Genomic DNA, 15,669 nt, shown 5'->3' on the forward strand with positions numbered 1-15,669 from the left:
AAAAGCGATTGGAGGGTTTCTGCACTGGTCACGCAATGACAACAGAGAAAAAGCACAGCAGGAAGTAGGGAGGCCTGGCTTCCTGCAGTGGGGACCTTGCCATAGGGCTACTTGCTTCTCTCTGTGTGTGTGTGTTTTTTTGTTTTTGTTTTTGTTTTTTTTAGATTTATTTATTCATTATATGTAAGTACACTGTAGCTGTCTTCAGACACTCCAGAACAAGGTGTCAGATCTTGTTACGGATGGTTATGAGCCACCATGTGGTTGCTGGGATTCGAGCTCCGGACCTTCGGAAGAGCAGTCGGGTACTCTTACCCACTGAGCCATCTCACCAGCTTGCTTCTCTGTGTTTATATGGACAGAAAATTCATGGATGCCTGAGTCGCTTGTGTTTGTGTGAGAAACTTCCTAATTGCATTCACTTGTGCCAAATTTCCAGTTGATTCTGAGAACTTTGGGCTTGAAAAAAAATGCCATGAGAAAGGACGAATTACAAACATCAAGTACCACGAGACCCGAGAACTAAGAGAAGTCTTCCTTGTGGTCCGCGACACTCTGTAGGATCTACTCATGTTCTCATGAGTCTGCTCCCCTCTTTGCTCCGTTGTTTTCTTGGGCCTCTGCTTGGTCTTTGAGCAAGCCCCATGCAGTCCTGCCTCAAGGCCTCTGCTTACGCTGTTCCAGGTGGCCGGAAAGCCCTTTCTTCAAATAGTGCATGATTTCTGCATCACCTTCAGGTCCCTGCTTGGAGGTCCCCTCCACAGTGACCCTCTCTGGGCTCTATTTAATATGTTACTAGGCCACCCAACATATCACATCAACTCTTCATTAAAGGCTAAATTGAATGCCGCATGAAATTAATACATTCAGGTGTAATCCCAAGTACCTTCAAATGGCTACGTTTGGAGAAAGGATCTGCTAAATAGGTCATTTATGAGCTGGGGATGTAGTTCAGTTTGATGTAGTACTTGCCCAGCATGCACAAGGCATGATAAAACCCTGTAATGCTATAATAAACCCTGTATGCGAGCCCCACATAAAGTCAGATGAGGCAGCACACATCAGTAATCCCTGCTCAGGAGATCACTGCAAGCCGGGCTACATGGTAAGATCACGTCTTAGACAACAGCTTCCCGTGGCCTGCTGGTGTTCTGCCAGGGCACACAGATTCCCCCCCCCCATGGGCCGGGGAAAGCTCTCAATTCCAATGGGTGGGTCTGTACTGAACACACGCGTGTGATTTTCTTCCTAAACAATAGAGTGTGCCAGTCACATCCACACCCTAGGTGTCCTAGGTCACCTAGAGAGACTTTGGAATCTGTAGGATCATGTCCCCAGTCTCTGTAAGTCTGTGGTGTCAAATAAAAAAAGCCAGGCTGACAGTAGAGACCTGTCTGCCATACCAGCTTCTCAAGAGGCTAAGACAGGACGATCACAAGTTTGGGGCCAGCCTGGGCTACAAGAATAAGTTTGGGACCAGCCTGGGCTACAAGAATAAGTTTCATGACAAACAAAAAGTGAAAAAGAGCTGGGAGTCGAGTCCTTGTGTGGTGTGCTCTGACTCCGCCTCTGTACTGCAAGTAAATAGAATTAAACAAAGGACGAGGTAACAGACTAAGGAGCTGGCATGGTGGTATGTATGTATAAGCCCTGCACTGTCCAGGCTCAGGTAGAAGATTGTGAATTTCAGCCTAGCCTTGGCAGCAAGGTGAGACAGCCTCAAAAAATAGTAAAATAGGGGCTGGAGAAATGACTCAGTGGCTAAAGGCTCTGGATGCCCCTGCAGAGGACTGGGTTTCACACCACATCCACATAGTGGTTAACAACGGGCAGGATCCCATTTCAGGGCATCCAGCACCATCTTCTTACCTCCCGGGGCCTGTACACAGACTATGCACAGGCTGCACGGAAAAACACTCGTGCACATAAAAAAAACTGAGCAAAATCTGAAAGGTAGAGGATGGCTCTGTGGGTAAAGGTCACTGCTACCAAGCCTGATAGCTTGAGTTCAGTCTCTGGAGCCCAAGGATGGAAGGAGAGTTGTCCTCTGACCAGTACAGATGGCCCACGGCACACCCATACACCCATCACACACACACACACACACACACACACACGATTTAAATAACAACAAGAAGAAAATAAAGGGCTGGGGGGATAGTTTAGTAGATTGGGACCTGAGTTCAATCCCTAGGGTGTGTGTGTCGTGTCGGAGGTCGGGGTGGGTACAGAGGCCGGGCACGGTGGTACAAGCTAGAATCACGATGCTGGGGAGGCAGAGACAGGCAGACTAGACTCACTGGCCATTCAGCCTGGTCTACTCTATTCCAAGCCAGGGAGAGACTGTCTAAAAAACTAAGGTGGGTGGCCCCTGAGGAATAGCACCTAATGTTGATCTCTGGCGTCCACATGCATATACATATACCAGTGTCCCATGTACACTGCAAACACATGAACATACACAGAAAATAAAATAAATAAAACATCGGGACAAAGAAACTAACAGACAGACTCTCGGTGTGCTGTCTAACTACACAGGAAGCAGATCAGAACCATCCTCTTGGTCCAGTGCAACTGAGTTTGGACGAACTTGCCATCAGGGATCTGAAGCCCACTGGACACAGGTCCAGAGCACAGACAGCAAGGGCTTTAGAGAGTCCACTCTGCAGAGGGGAGCACCTAACTGTGAGAAAGCACCCCTACCTCATCCCAACCCACACCACACCAGTTCGACTGGCATCTGGAGCTAGGGAGTTCTATTGCTTAGCGTGAGCCACACCCTTGCGCCCTTTCAACCCCATGGCTTGTGTTGCCGGGCAACTGCTAGAAGTGTCTTTCCTGCCCCCCAGTTGCCAAGGGAATACTCAATCCTCGCAGCTGGGCCTGGGGCGCTGAACTTCCGGGCGCAGGGTGGGGCGGCCTCTGCTGTTCACACCTGCTCGCACAGCCCTGGCCTCCCCGCAGTTTCTCTCACTCTGCTCTCCTTGTCTCCTCTCTCCCTCCAGTTTCCTCTCCTGGGATTTCTGATCGAGGCCCATGGATGCCAAGGGCCTCTTGGGGCTCTGACCCCATGCTTTCTCCCCTCAGTCATGAGCTCCTGCACAGCCCAAGGTACCCAGGCACGAACTGCACCCTGGCAGGCTCATCCAGGACTCTGCATGTCCCGTGGTCACAGCAGATGAGCGGAAGCCTCGAGGGGCCAACTCTGAAACGGCGTGGTGGCGTGGTGGACCACCGGGATGTCATCTTGGCCCACCAGGCGCACAAAATGCACAGCACCCCCCAGGCCAGAAGGAAAGAGTGGGAGTGAGTATTCACGGGGCAGGCTGAGCTTTGCGGCGCTTGTGGGCCAGCCAGGCCTGAACTGGCAAGCTTCAGGGGCTAGAATGAGCTGATGTGGTGTGGGTGACTCAAGTTCTCCCTCGATAGTCCATCAGCACTCTGCCTTAAGGTTGCCTGGAATACTCTGAACCGGCTTTGTGAAGAACCCAGGTCCCCTGGTCACAGTGGAGCCAGAAAGGGCTGGCAGAGGGGACAAGTGCTTTCACTGGGGGCTGGGGTTGAGTGCGGGAAGGAAGGAGGATGTATGTTGGGAAAGGCTGGGAAATGCTGCCTTCAGAGGTGCTCTGGCCCTCTGGGTCTCACTTCAGGCTCCAGAACCAGGGATAGACCTTTGTGCTGATGGCAAGGTGGGACTAGCTGGGGTTTGGAGAATGTGGTGGCTTCCTGAGTTGATTTGTCCTCCCTAAGTGGGTCTTCTCTGTACTGTATTTCCAACCCCACCCCCCACCCCGCTGTGCGTGTGTGCTACCTGGTGCTTGGGACTAAAAACCTTCCCAACTTCCATCAGCTGTGAGGGAACGAGCCACGCTGATAGCTAATGGAAAGTGGTTTGGAGAAAGTTTTAAGTACAAAAAAAAAATCCCTTTGCCATTGCATCTCGAAGCGGATTGCTAGGGCTCAAGAACGTTTTATTTCAAAGGTGTAAAGCCGGGGTGGGTTCCTGGGCTGACACTGATGGCTGTGATGTACCCATGAGTAACAGCAGGAGCCACTGATGCTAGCAAGATAGGAACCTGCTTGAGTCCCTCGGTCTTCATACTTTGCTGGTCCCAGCGAGGCAGTGTGTGTGTGTGTGTGTGTGTGTGTGTGTGGTCACCCTACTTATCTGCAGCTGCCACTGTTGCTGGAGAAGGGAAAGCCTGTGGGTGCTGATGGGCGGGTACGAATGCAAGGTGGGCCTGACCACGTCTGGTAGGCTGGATTTGAAGCAGAGCATCTGGCGGCCTACTGCCCTCTGAGGTAGTTCCTGAGGTTACAGCGACACCTGGTGGTATGTCTGAGCACCCATGGGCGGCAGCAAACTGACCCGTGTGCCTCACCCATAAGTGTTGCCATGTATCCGGCTTTCTTCCCATGCATGTGTTCACCTGTTCACGCAGCATATCTTACCCATGCATCAGTTACCCCAACCATATGTCTCCGCACGTACCCCTACTTTGCCTCTCCCTCCTCCACCCACACACTCACCGTCCAACCCATCCAATCCTTCCTTCATTAGTAACCAAAGCGCCTTGATTGTGCCTGCCTCTCCAGGGCTTCTCTCCATCCTTCCTCTTTGGTCTCTCCACACTCATGCTCTTCTTGCTTCCTTTTCTCAGAAGCAATGAGACCTTTAAAGCGTTGCAATGAGTATTCGCACAGACTTGCAGCAAGGAGATTTCCCCCGCTTTTCGAGACAGGGTTTCTCTGTGTAGCCCTGGCTGTCCTTGAACTTGCTTTGTAGACCAGGCTGGCCTCAAACTCACAGAGATCCTCCTGCTTCTGTCTCCAGAGTGCTGGGATTTAAGGTGTGTGCCACCACCGCCTGGCTCAGGAGGGAAACTTTTAGGGACGAGAAAGTGGTTTTTGTAAAACACATTTTAATAGATTTTAATCTATTTTGTGAGCACGTGAAGATCGGGTGGGGTGGCGTGGATGTGGAGGTCAGGTGTTCTAGAGGATTCTAGCCAGGTATTCTTCCACTGTTTTCTACCCCTGTCAAGAAGACAAATTTTCAGCACATCCCTAAACAGATCATGTAAATTAAAATGGAAATGGGTATATCAATAAAATATATAGTACTTTGAAGAAGTTTTGTTTGTTGATTTTGTTTTGTTTTTTCGAGACAGGGTTTCTCTGTATAGCCCTGGCTGTCCTGGAACTCACTTTGTAGACCAGGCTGGCCTGGCGTGCACCACCACGCCCAGCTTTGTTTGTTAATTTTGAGCCAAGATTTTCTTTCTATTCTTTTATAAATTTTTTCTTTTTCTCTTTTGTTTTTCTTTTTTCTTCTTTTTTCTCTTCTCTCCTTCCTTCCTTCCTTCCTTCCTTCCTTCCTTCCTTCCTTCCTTCCTTCCTTCCTTCCTTTATTTCTTTTCTCTTCTTTTTGGAGCCAGGGTCTCTCTATGTAGGCCTGGCTGTCCTGGAACCTGCTAGGTAGGCCAGGCTGGCCTCAACCTCACAGAGCGCTGCCTGTGTCTGCTTCCTGCAGACTGAGTTATGTCTGGAAGTGGATCTTGGTGTGTAGCATGGGCAGGTGTTACCTTGTAACCCTGCAGTCTCTGGATTCTAGGCCTGAGTGCCAGGGTTAGCGCTGACTGTCAACTTGACAGAATCTAGAGTCACCAGGGAGAAGGGCCTCTGGGGAATTGTCTTGGTTTTGTGGACCGAAATGTAAGGTCCTCCCCCTGCAGATGGCTCCCTTTCTTGACCTTCATGGGACCCAGAGGGCCAGCACACAGGCAGTCCTCTCTGCTCGTCCCTGGAGGTGCAGGGTGAGCAGCTGCCACAGGCTCTGTGGTGGCTTCCCCTGCAGCAAGGCCCTGAGATGCAGGAAGCTTAGAGCAAGCCTTTCACTCTCAAATGTCCCCAGAGCACTGGTAGTAACTGGAACAAGACACTGGCTCTAAGTTCAGCTGCAGCTGTCCTCCTGCTGTGGAGTTTGCCTTCCCTCCAGATTCTTCTTTGTATTATTGTGGACATGTTCAGTGCAGTATAAGTTGCTGGAACCCCATGAGTCTATCTATGGTCACACTCGATGAACTTCAGCCCTATCTCTGAAGCACATGACCTGATCTCTTTGGGGGTGGGGGTGGGGGTGGGGATGTGGGTGGTGCTCTGGGCTATGTTTGATCATTGACTCTGTTTTTATGATGGAGAACTACACAGAGCACACAGCTGAACCAGCACTGGCTTCAGCAACATCAAAACCCAGACCCAGAGCTGGAAGTGGGTGCCTTATGTAGCGCTGGCTACTGGCCCTTGAGGCTATTGATCTAGGGGCTCCTAGGAATGGAGTCTCTGAGTAGCCATCTCTCTGACTAGATCAGTCTGTGCTGTGGAATAACCATATCAGGACATCCTTACTTGCTCTCCCCTCCCCCCCTCTTCCTCTCCTCTCCTTTCCCCTTTCCTCTGCCTCCCAAGTGCTGGGATTGCAAGTGTGTGCCACCAGTTCCCTTCCTTTGTGTATGGATTTGTCTGCCTCTGTGTGTGTGTGTGTGTGTGTGTGTGTGTAAGATGAACCTCAGGTGTTCTTGTCTGATCTGGAACTTGCCATGGCTGGTCAGGCAGGGAGCCTCAGGGAGCCCATTACTGCCCAGTGCTGAGATTTCAGGTGTGCACCACTGTGCCTGGAGTTTTGCATGGATTCTGGGGGTCAAAGTCAGTCCTCATGCAAGAGAATTGACCACTGAGTCATCCTCCTAGTCCATCTTTCTCTTTTAAGGCGAGTAGTATTCCTTTGCGTCTCTAGACCGTTGCGTCTCTTACCTGCCCACCTAGCAATGGGACTCATACTGGGTCCCTTCTGTGTATGAAGCCACACCAAGCATCCCCTCGGACACCCCCTTCAGTTCTTTGGAGATTATCTTCTAAGGCAGAATTGCTGGAATTTCAGGTTTCACCGAACCTTTCTGTTGTTTGAAGCCCTCTCTGCTCTCCGTTTCCTGTGCTCTTCCCTCGGCATGGTACCGCACTCCGGCCATCCCAGCAGCTGGGAAGTGGAGGCAGGAGGATCAGAGATTCAAGATCATCTTCAACTACATAGCAAATTTCAGGCCAGCCTGGTCTGCAGAGCAAAATCCTGCTTTAAAGAAAAGCCAAACAAAACCAACCAAACAAAACCCCCGCAAAGACTGGTGCTGTGTCTTGGTGAAGCACTGGTCCCGCTTGTACTAGGTCCTGTGGTCTACCCCAGCACCACAGAAACCCGAGTGTGGCGACACAGGCCTGTAAGCCCCATTGGAGACGCAGAGGTAGAAGTAGAAGTTCTTGGCTGCGTTGAAAATTGAAGGTCAGCTTGGGCTACGAAATTTTGTCTCAAAAAACAACTGAACAAAACCAAACCTCTCCCTAAAATCATAAAGAGATAAAGGGGTTGTTGAGGCAGGCTAAGGGCTTGCTCAGTGGTTACGAACACTTCCCAATCCTAAGGACTGGGGTTCAGATCCCAGCATTCCCTTCTTGTGGCTCACAAATGCCTGTGACACCAGCTCCAAGGGGCTCTGATCTCCAAGGGCATCAGTGAGCACACACACACACACACACACACACACACACACACATACTCTCAAATCCTTTGTAAAATAAAGGAAGGAAAGAAGGGAGGAGGAAGAGAGAAAGAAAGAGAGAAAGAAAGAGGGAAGAGAAAGAGAGGGGAGAGGAAGAAGGAGCGGAGGGAGGAGAGAGGAGAAAGAGAACCCCCATGGGTCCTACAGTGTGCGCCTGGGTTATCTGAGCTGCTTCTGTGGTCCGTTGGCTGGAGCTTCCCACCTTTCCTAAGGAGCAAGGTTGGCCACCTGGGCAATGTCTGAAGTCTGTCATCAGTTCTGGCCACCCTTTGTTGACAAGCAGGTTAGACCAGTGCTGTTTGCTATGTCTTAGGACGGGTGGAGTCTCTCCCGTCCTCCCTCCTTTTGAGACAGGGTCTCCGTCTACAGCCCAGACTGGTCTGGCACTGAGTGACCCTCCTGCTTGGTACCCAGTGCTGGGACTGCAGCTGTGCCCCCGACCTCCGACGCCTGATTCTGCCTCGTTTTCCCACCACCTTTTGACAGCCTCACTGTGTAGCCCAGGCAGGTCTTCTGGAATGCCGGGATGATACACATAGCCTACCACACTCCACCAGCTCAATGATTTTCGTAGTTTTACACCAAACTAGAGCAGAAATAGAATCTTGAAAACAGTGAATCAACCATATCTGTAAGCTCTTCTTTCAACGTTTAAAAGTATTTCTTTTATATGCATGTCTGTGTGCCACGCTTATTCAAACCCCAGGAATTCCCAGCAACCACAACGGCAGCTCATAACCATCTGTGACTCTAGTCACCAGTGGTCCTAACCACTGAGCGATATCTCCAGATCTTCCTCCTTCCCCCCATCACACACACTTTTTTTCTCAAACCCGCATGGATGGGGTGGGGCTGGGAGTGGGGGGTGCTGGCCTAGCAGCCTGAGGCTCCACCCCCAGACCCTCGAGAAAGTCCCACTGTTACTGACTCGCTCTCTGTCTAGCGAAGCCCGTGGTGACCACCAGATCCACATGTGCATGGGAACCTGAATCCACCTGAGCTCACTGAGAGATGAGGGGAGAAGCCGGTGAGCTATGATAGCTATCCCTTTAGATATGCCGCACACAGGGTGTGAATAGCTGAAATCCTTTCTTTTAGCTGTTTTCAGGTGACATTGTTACTAACCTGCACTGCAGGCTCACAGCTTCCAAGGCTGCAGTCCATGCTCACCAGCTTCAGTTTCTGGGCTGTGTTTGTGATGAGGCACGTCATGGTGTGGCGTGTATGGTGAGGCAGAGCTCACTGTGAGGTCTTCTGGAAGGAAGGAGGGGCCGATTGGGATTCTAAATCCTTGTTGGGGGGGTCAATCCCCTGTGACCTCAGTTTCTTCACTAGGTCCCACCTCTCCCACCCATCCTATCACTTCCGAACACTAGCACGGGCTTCAGCATATAGCCTTCGGGGCACATCTCAGGACTGAGTCATAACAGGAAGTGACCTGGGACACTTCAAAGATATACCCCACAATGCTCTGTTTCCTCCGAGCAAGCCCCATCAATTCAGTCCCATCTCATAGGATCCCCACCTGGGGACCAGGCCTTCAGTGGTGAGCCTTTTAGGGGAACACTTAATAACCAAACTCCTGTATGAGGTGACTGTTCTAATGCCCCATACCCAGCAGTCCAGACTTCAGGAGCTTTATGAGTGCTTTCCTGGATATTCACAGTCACTGTGTGGAGATGCATATGACAGCAGATATGTGTATGTTTACATCCAGGTGTGTGCTGAGCCAGAGGACAACCTGGGTGACCTTCCCCAGGTGCCCAAGGTCACCAGCAGACCTTGCGGTGGGCTCTGCCTCACTACTCAGAGGGGGCTTTATAAAATTTAAGTCTGAGAGACTTTTTTTTCCCTGATACTCCAGAAGAGGGCATCGGATCCCATTATAGATAGTTGTGAGCTACCATGTGGTTGCTGGGATTTGAACTCAGGACCGCTAAAAGAGCAGTCAGTGCTCTTAACCACTGACCCACCTCTCTAGCCTTCAGGGAGTGCTCTTAACTATGAGTCATCTCTCTGCCTTGTTGGTTTAGCCCCAGAGCACACTGCCTGCCACTGCTGGAATTTTACATTGGTTCTGGGGTTAGAGCTCAGGTCCTAAGCTTGTGTGACAAGCGCTTTACTGCGTGAGCCGTCTCCTCAGCATCCCCCTTAGTGTTTTTATGGGACACCGTTTCCTTACTTCCGGGAACATTTGGTGATAATTTTACCTCAAACAGCAGAACTGTGTGTGTAACAGGCTGTCTGGCTCCCCGTGTTGAAAAATGCATCCTTTAGAGCCTTTTAGGAACTGCGTTTGTGGACCAGTGGTTTAGAACTGTCTTCCCGCTGAAGATTCTGTGGTAGACCACCAGGAGGCGCTGTGGTCCACGAGCTGAGCAGGTACCAGGTCTCAAGCTGAAAAAGCAGATCCCAGGTTCTGTCTCCTGGCCTTTCACTTCCCGCCTTTAGGGAGCAGTGTTCTGAGATGCTGGTCGCACAGCCCACATTTCTCATCATACCAGTCCTCACACAAACCAGTTCTTTTTAAATGCGCAACGAATCTGGTAAAGACAGGCAGGCAGCAGGCAGGCAAGCTGGGCTTTAGGCACAAGTTTGGAGACCTGAATTCAATTTCTGGATCCTGTGTAAATGTGCCAGGAGCGACTCAGTTCCACATTATCATCTGAACCCTCTCTGCATGCTGTGGCTCAGGTGTGAGAGCACTCACATACACAATGATAATAAAGGAAAAACTTCCAAGATCAATTGCAAGGGCTTGTGACTGTGTGTGGCTGGACTCTAGCCTGGCATGTGCACAGAGTTTGAATCCCAGGTCTACCGGGGTCTACACTGCTGACCCTGACAGCGGGAAATCTCTCCCTCTCTATGGTTTCGTTTCCTTCTCTGTAAAGTGGAAACAGCAATAGCATCCAGCTCTGGGTGGCAAACAGTTCCTTTTGTTTGTGGGTATATACATGTTTGTGCCGGCAGGTGTGTATACACACACGTGAGCATGCATGTGGAGGTCAGAAGTCAATCACAAGCATGATTTCTCAGGAGACCTCCACTCTGGTTTGGTTTTGGTTTTTTTGTTTGTTTGTTTGTTTTTTAAGAAAGGTCTCTCTCTGTAACCCTGACTATGCTGTCCACTCTGTACACCAGGCTGGCCTGAACTCACAGAAATCCACCTGCCTCTGCCTCCTGAGTGTTGAGATTAAAGACATGTGCCACTTAGGCCTGGCTTCCACTCTGTTTTTAACACGTCTCTCGCTGGGTCCTGAGGCTCATCATTTGTCTGCTCAGCAGCCCTGGATCCTCCGGTCTCCCCTCCCGCTCCCCATGCTCGGGATGCGAGGCTGCAAGACATCTGGCTTTTTCCATGGGTTCTGGGGATGAAGCTCAGGTTCTCATGCTTGGAAGGCTTTCCGCACTGATTCTTCTCTGCAGCCTCGGGCGGCAGCTTCTCTAACAGTGTGGGCTCAAAGACACTTGGCGCACATTCTCTGTACCAGGGACAAATGGTCTCAGGGCCTCGGCTCCATAAGGAAATGAAAAGAAATGAGACCTGGCTTTTAGACAGGACCTGCTTGGGAATCAGAACACTTTCTTTCTATTCTTTCTTTCTTTCTTTCTTTTTTTAAGGGAAGGAAGGTTGAACAATTCTAGCCTAGTTGATATTTAAAAGAAATAGGTCTGGTCCCAGGGTGCTGCTTCTCCAGTGCAGGGCAGAGAGACCCTCTTTTTGTCCTTTGAATAGTGGCCTTGGCTTCAAGCCACAAAGGAAGGTCTACAGAGGCTCTGGGGTGTCCCTCCCCCAGTGTCTGGCAGGCTGTCCATGCTCTATGCTGACTCCTAAGTGTCTTGCAAGCACATGTCCCTGAAGTCACCCTCCTGGCATCGAACTTTTGATGTAGGCTTCAGTTATGCCTTGGCTTTCAAGTCTACAACAGCGCTGAGCCATCCTTCCTCTTTGTGGGGTTTATGAGCTTAAGCTGACCCCTCTCTCCCTGGCTTTCCCCACCAGCACAGGACAATTCTGACCTTACAACGCCTCTCGCTTAGGTTTTGAGGCAGGGTCTCTGACTGACCTAGAGCTTGTTCATGAGGCTGGCTGGCTGGTGATCCCAAGGGCTCTGCCTGTCTCCAGAGCCCCGGTGCCGAGATTACAGGCTTGTGCCACCCTGCCTAGCTTTTATAATCATCATTGTTATTATTTTTTATTATTACATGTATATTTTTTGTGTTTATGAGGTTGCATATCAGGGTACACACGTGGAGGTTGGGGGACTTTTTGAAGTCTTTCTCTCCTTCCACCATGCAGATCCTAGGGTTCAAACTCAGACCCTTAGTTTTGGTAGATGACTCCTTTATCCATTGAGCTACCTTGCTGGACCTGATCTGCATATATATATATATAGCTAGCCTGCGTGTGTTAGGGCAGCAGATGCCCTGGAAAGTAGTGTTACTGACGGTTGTGAGCCTCTGTGTGGACCTGGGAACCAAACCTGGGTCTTCTGCGAGAGCAGCAAATGCTCTTAACCTTTGAGCCATCTCTCCAGTTCTTCCATTCCCTTTTAATGTGCATTTGTGTATTCCTGTGCATGGATTTGTGCGCAAGAATGAGTCCCCAGAGAGGCCAGGATAGGTCACTGGATTGCTGGAACTGGAGTTAGATATAAGTTATGAGCCACACCCTGCATGAGTTTTGGGAACCAAACTTAGTATTCTTAGTGTTCAAGGCTCTTCTCCAGTCCTGATGCTTTTTCTGTTGCCTCCTCCTCCTCCTCCTCCTCCTCCTCCTCCTCCTCCTCCTCTTCTTCCTCTTCCTCCTCCTCCTCCCACTCCCTCTCCTCCTCCTCCTCCTCTTTCTCTTCCTCCTTTTCTTCCTCTTCTTCTTTCTCCCCTCCTCCTTCCCCTCCTCCTCCTCTTTCTCTTCTCCCTCTTCTTCCTCCTCTTCTTTCTCTTCCTCCTCCTCCTCTTCTTCCTCCTCCTCTTCCTCCTTTTTTCTCTTCCTCCTCCTCCTCTTCTTCCTCCTCTTCTTTCTCTTCCTCCTCCTTCCCCTCCTCCTCCTCCTCCTCTTCCTCTTCCTCCTCTTCTTCCTCCTCTTCTTTCTCCTCCTCCTCCTTCTCCTCCTTCTCCTCCTCCTCTTCTTCTTCCTCCTCCTCTTCTTCCTCCTCTTCTTTCTCTTCTTCCTCCTCCTCCTCCCCCTCCTCCTTTTTAAATGTATGTTCTGAGTCTTTAGACTCATGTCCTCATAAGGATTTTGGCATCTGGGCCCTTTCTGCAGCCGAGGTCACACGTCTGTGCACTTTAACCCACATGCAATGCCTTGCCCTCCCTCACACTCATCCGAGGCCCTCCCCGGCTCTTCTTTTGCAGTTTGGATGTCACAAATCCACTTCGGGGTGAAAACACAGTTCAACGCAAACAGACCAAAAGCAACGCATGCCCAGAGCTTCCTGGGGGCAGAGTAGTTCTGGTCTGATCCCAGTATGGATTCTCATTCCTTGGGTTCCGGGGACTTCCAGCGAGGAAGTACAGTCTAGGTGATTGTTCAGACACCGAGATGTCCCATCCCAGCCAGTAGAGAGCAGTTGCTTTCTTGTGAGCAAGCTCCCCCAACCTTCCAGGTCCCTTGCTGGGTCCCAGGTGCTTCCAGAGCATCCATAATCTAGCAGTGATGTCATCTGCAGGCATAGGGAAGGGACCCCAGCCACAGATGGTCAACTCCTTTCCAGAATATGATGGAGAATCTACTTAGAACTTGTGCCCCATCCCAGCCACACTAAGTGGACGTCAAGTGACAGGATGCAACTGAAGTAGAAAGCTGGGTAGGTGAGATCCACACCAGGCCTCCTAAGTCCTCCACAGTCCAGGGAAGGCCAGGGACGCCCCTCTCTGAATAGATTTCAGATGATTGTAGCAGACAGAAAGAAAGTAATCATATTAAAAGGTGTTTGAAATCCTAGAGCTTTGCAAAAACAAAACAAACAAAACCTAGCAGTTTTGCTGTTGATTTGTTTTGTTTTTCGCTCTTATTTCACGCTGTGTGTGTTCAGAACAGGGGCCATTACCCCTCTGAGATATACTCAATCTCCGGATGGTTGAGTCTGAGTCTGTAGACCCAGAGAGCCAACAGTTCTTAAGTGCATCTTGGATTTCCCCATCTGACCAGGTCACAGCCCACAGCACACGGGTGGGCAGGAAGGCCCAGGGCCAGGGTGTGGCTCTGTGGTTACACAAAGCAGTGCTGCTGTCTCTGCCCCTCGCCCCGAGACTGACCTCTGGGAGACACTTCTCTGCTCTGCCCTGGAGTTTCATGGGGACCAGGGGACCAGGTGAAGTCACTAAGAATGTGAGAAGCAGAATCATTAGAACCAGCTATGTGTTGGGTTAGGGTATTGCTATGAAGTCAGGCTGTTCTGAAACTCTCTAGCCTTCTTCCTCAGTTTCTGGTGTGTGAAGATATTGGCCTGTGTCACCATGCCAGTCTACACTGATGGCTTTAACCATGGTTTTTTGTTTTTTGTTTTGTTTTGTTTGTTTTTTGTTTGGTTGGTTTTTTTTTTTTTTTTTGAGACAGGGTTTCTCTGTGTAGCCCTGGCTGTACTGGAACTCACTCTGTAAACCAGGCTGGCCTCGAACTCAGGATTAAAGGCGTGCGCCACCACGCCTGGCTCTAACCATGTTTTGAGCTATGAGTACTCTGCAGTCCGGTGAAGTCAAGGGACCCACCTCTCTGTTTTTTTGTTTTTTGTTTTTTGTTTTGTTTTGTTTTTTTTGAGACAGGGTTTCTCTGTATTGCCCTGGCTGTCCTGGAACTCACTGTGTAGACCAGGCTGGCCTCGAACTCAGAAATCCACCTGCCTCTGCCTCCCAAGTGCTGGGATTAAAGGCGTGCGCCACCACCGCCCGGCTGGGACCCACCTCTCTGAATGATGGAATCAGACAGAGGAAGTTCATCATGTTGAAAGCATCTGAGATCCTGGAGTTGTCACAGGCATGCTTCTCTAAGTGCTATGTAGTGCAGAGCCGGTGGCAGACCAGAGAGGCCAAAGTAGTGAAAGGGAATGGGCTTTCAGAACCTCTCCGGGTGACATAAACACTGCCTCTACTGGCAACAAAGTCACATGGGATCCATCCACACTGCTGATCCCACTGCCACCTGTTGCTTCCAAGTGTCTAATGCAGCTAGAAATGGTGAAAGAAAGATGTGAAGTTTTTTCCATCCAGATTGCAGACTTTGTAAATTAAAAATAAAGTACCATACTGGGCATAGCTATTAACCCAACATTTGGGATTTTGAGACAAAACGATAAAGTGGCGGAGACTAGCCTAGGCTATGTAGACAGGACTTTATCTAAAAACAATCAAACAAACTCCGGTAAGTAAAGTGACAGGTAAAGAAAGAACTGGGTTCAGAGGGAACACTGATGGAAGAGGTGGTTAAAAAAAAAAAAAAAAAGGAGGAAGCTAGGCGACTATAACAGGTTGGGACACAGCCTGAGAGGGTGCAGAGGTTAGCAGTACTCACTCTCCTGCAGAGGACCCAGGTTCAGTCCCCAGGACCTCTGTCAGTTAGCTCACAATGGCTTGTAGCTTCAGCTCCAGGAAGCTCTGATGCCTCTGGCCTCTGGCCTCTGGCCTCTTTGAGCACTGAACTTACATGGCATGCATTCACCTGGAAACAGAAACTCACATAATTAAAAACATGAATAAGAACAGGGGACTAGAGAGCTGCTCAGTGGTTAAAACCACTTGTTGCTTCTGTAGACAACCTGGGTTCAGCTCCCAGCACCCACACAATGGCTCACAACCATCTGTAACTCCAGTTCCAGGGGATCTGATGCCCTCTTCTGGCCTCTTTGGGCACAAAGTATGCATATGGTGCATGCAGCCAAAATGAATAAATATTTTATTTATTTTTTACATAAAATGAATAAATTTTTTTTTGAGACAGGGTTTCTCTGTGTAGTCCTGGCTGACCTGGAACTCACTCTGTAGACCAGGCTGGCCTCGAACTCAGAAATCCGCCTGCCTCTGCCTCCCAAGTGCTAGGATTAAAGGCGAAATA

General features: G+C 50.0%; 1 protein-coding gene across 12 annotated transcripts in view; it reads left to right on the forward strand.

Moving 5' to 3' along the window:
• Window positions 1–3,141: 3,141 nt before the first annotated feature.
• Window positions 3,142–15,669, forward strand: part of Cacna1a (calcium voltage-gated channel subunit alpha1 A) — a 283,383-nt gene continuing 270,855 nt past the window's right edge. For 5 of the 12 annotated variants that reach the window (XM_029532724.1, XM_029532734.1, XM_029532725.1 and 2 more), the window contains exon 1: window positions 3,143–3,306. In XM_029532724.1, the coding sequence (XP_029388584.1) occupies window positions 3,179–3,306 (128 nt within the window). In that variant the 5' untranslated portion in view covers window positions 3,143–3,178. Of the gene's footprint in view, window positions 3,307–15,669 lie in introns of all 12 variants that reach the window. The other 7 variants (XM_029532729.1, XM_029532730.1, XM_029532731.1 and 4 more) reach the window with 3 other exon arrangements.

Source organism: Mus pahari, chromosome 20 (genome assembly GCF_900095145.1).
Source record: "Mus pahari chromosome 20, PAHARI_EIJ_v1.1, whole genome shotgun sequence".
NCBI classification, from domain to species: domain Eukaryota; kingdom Metazoa; phylum Chordata; class Mammalia; order Rodentia; family Muridae; genus Mus; species Mus pahari.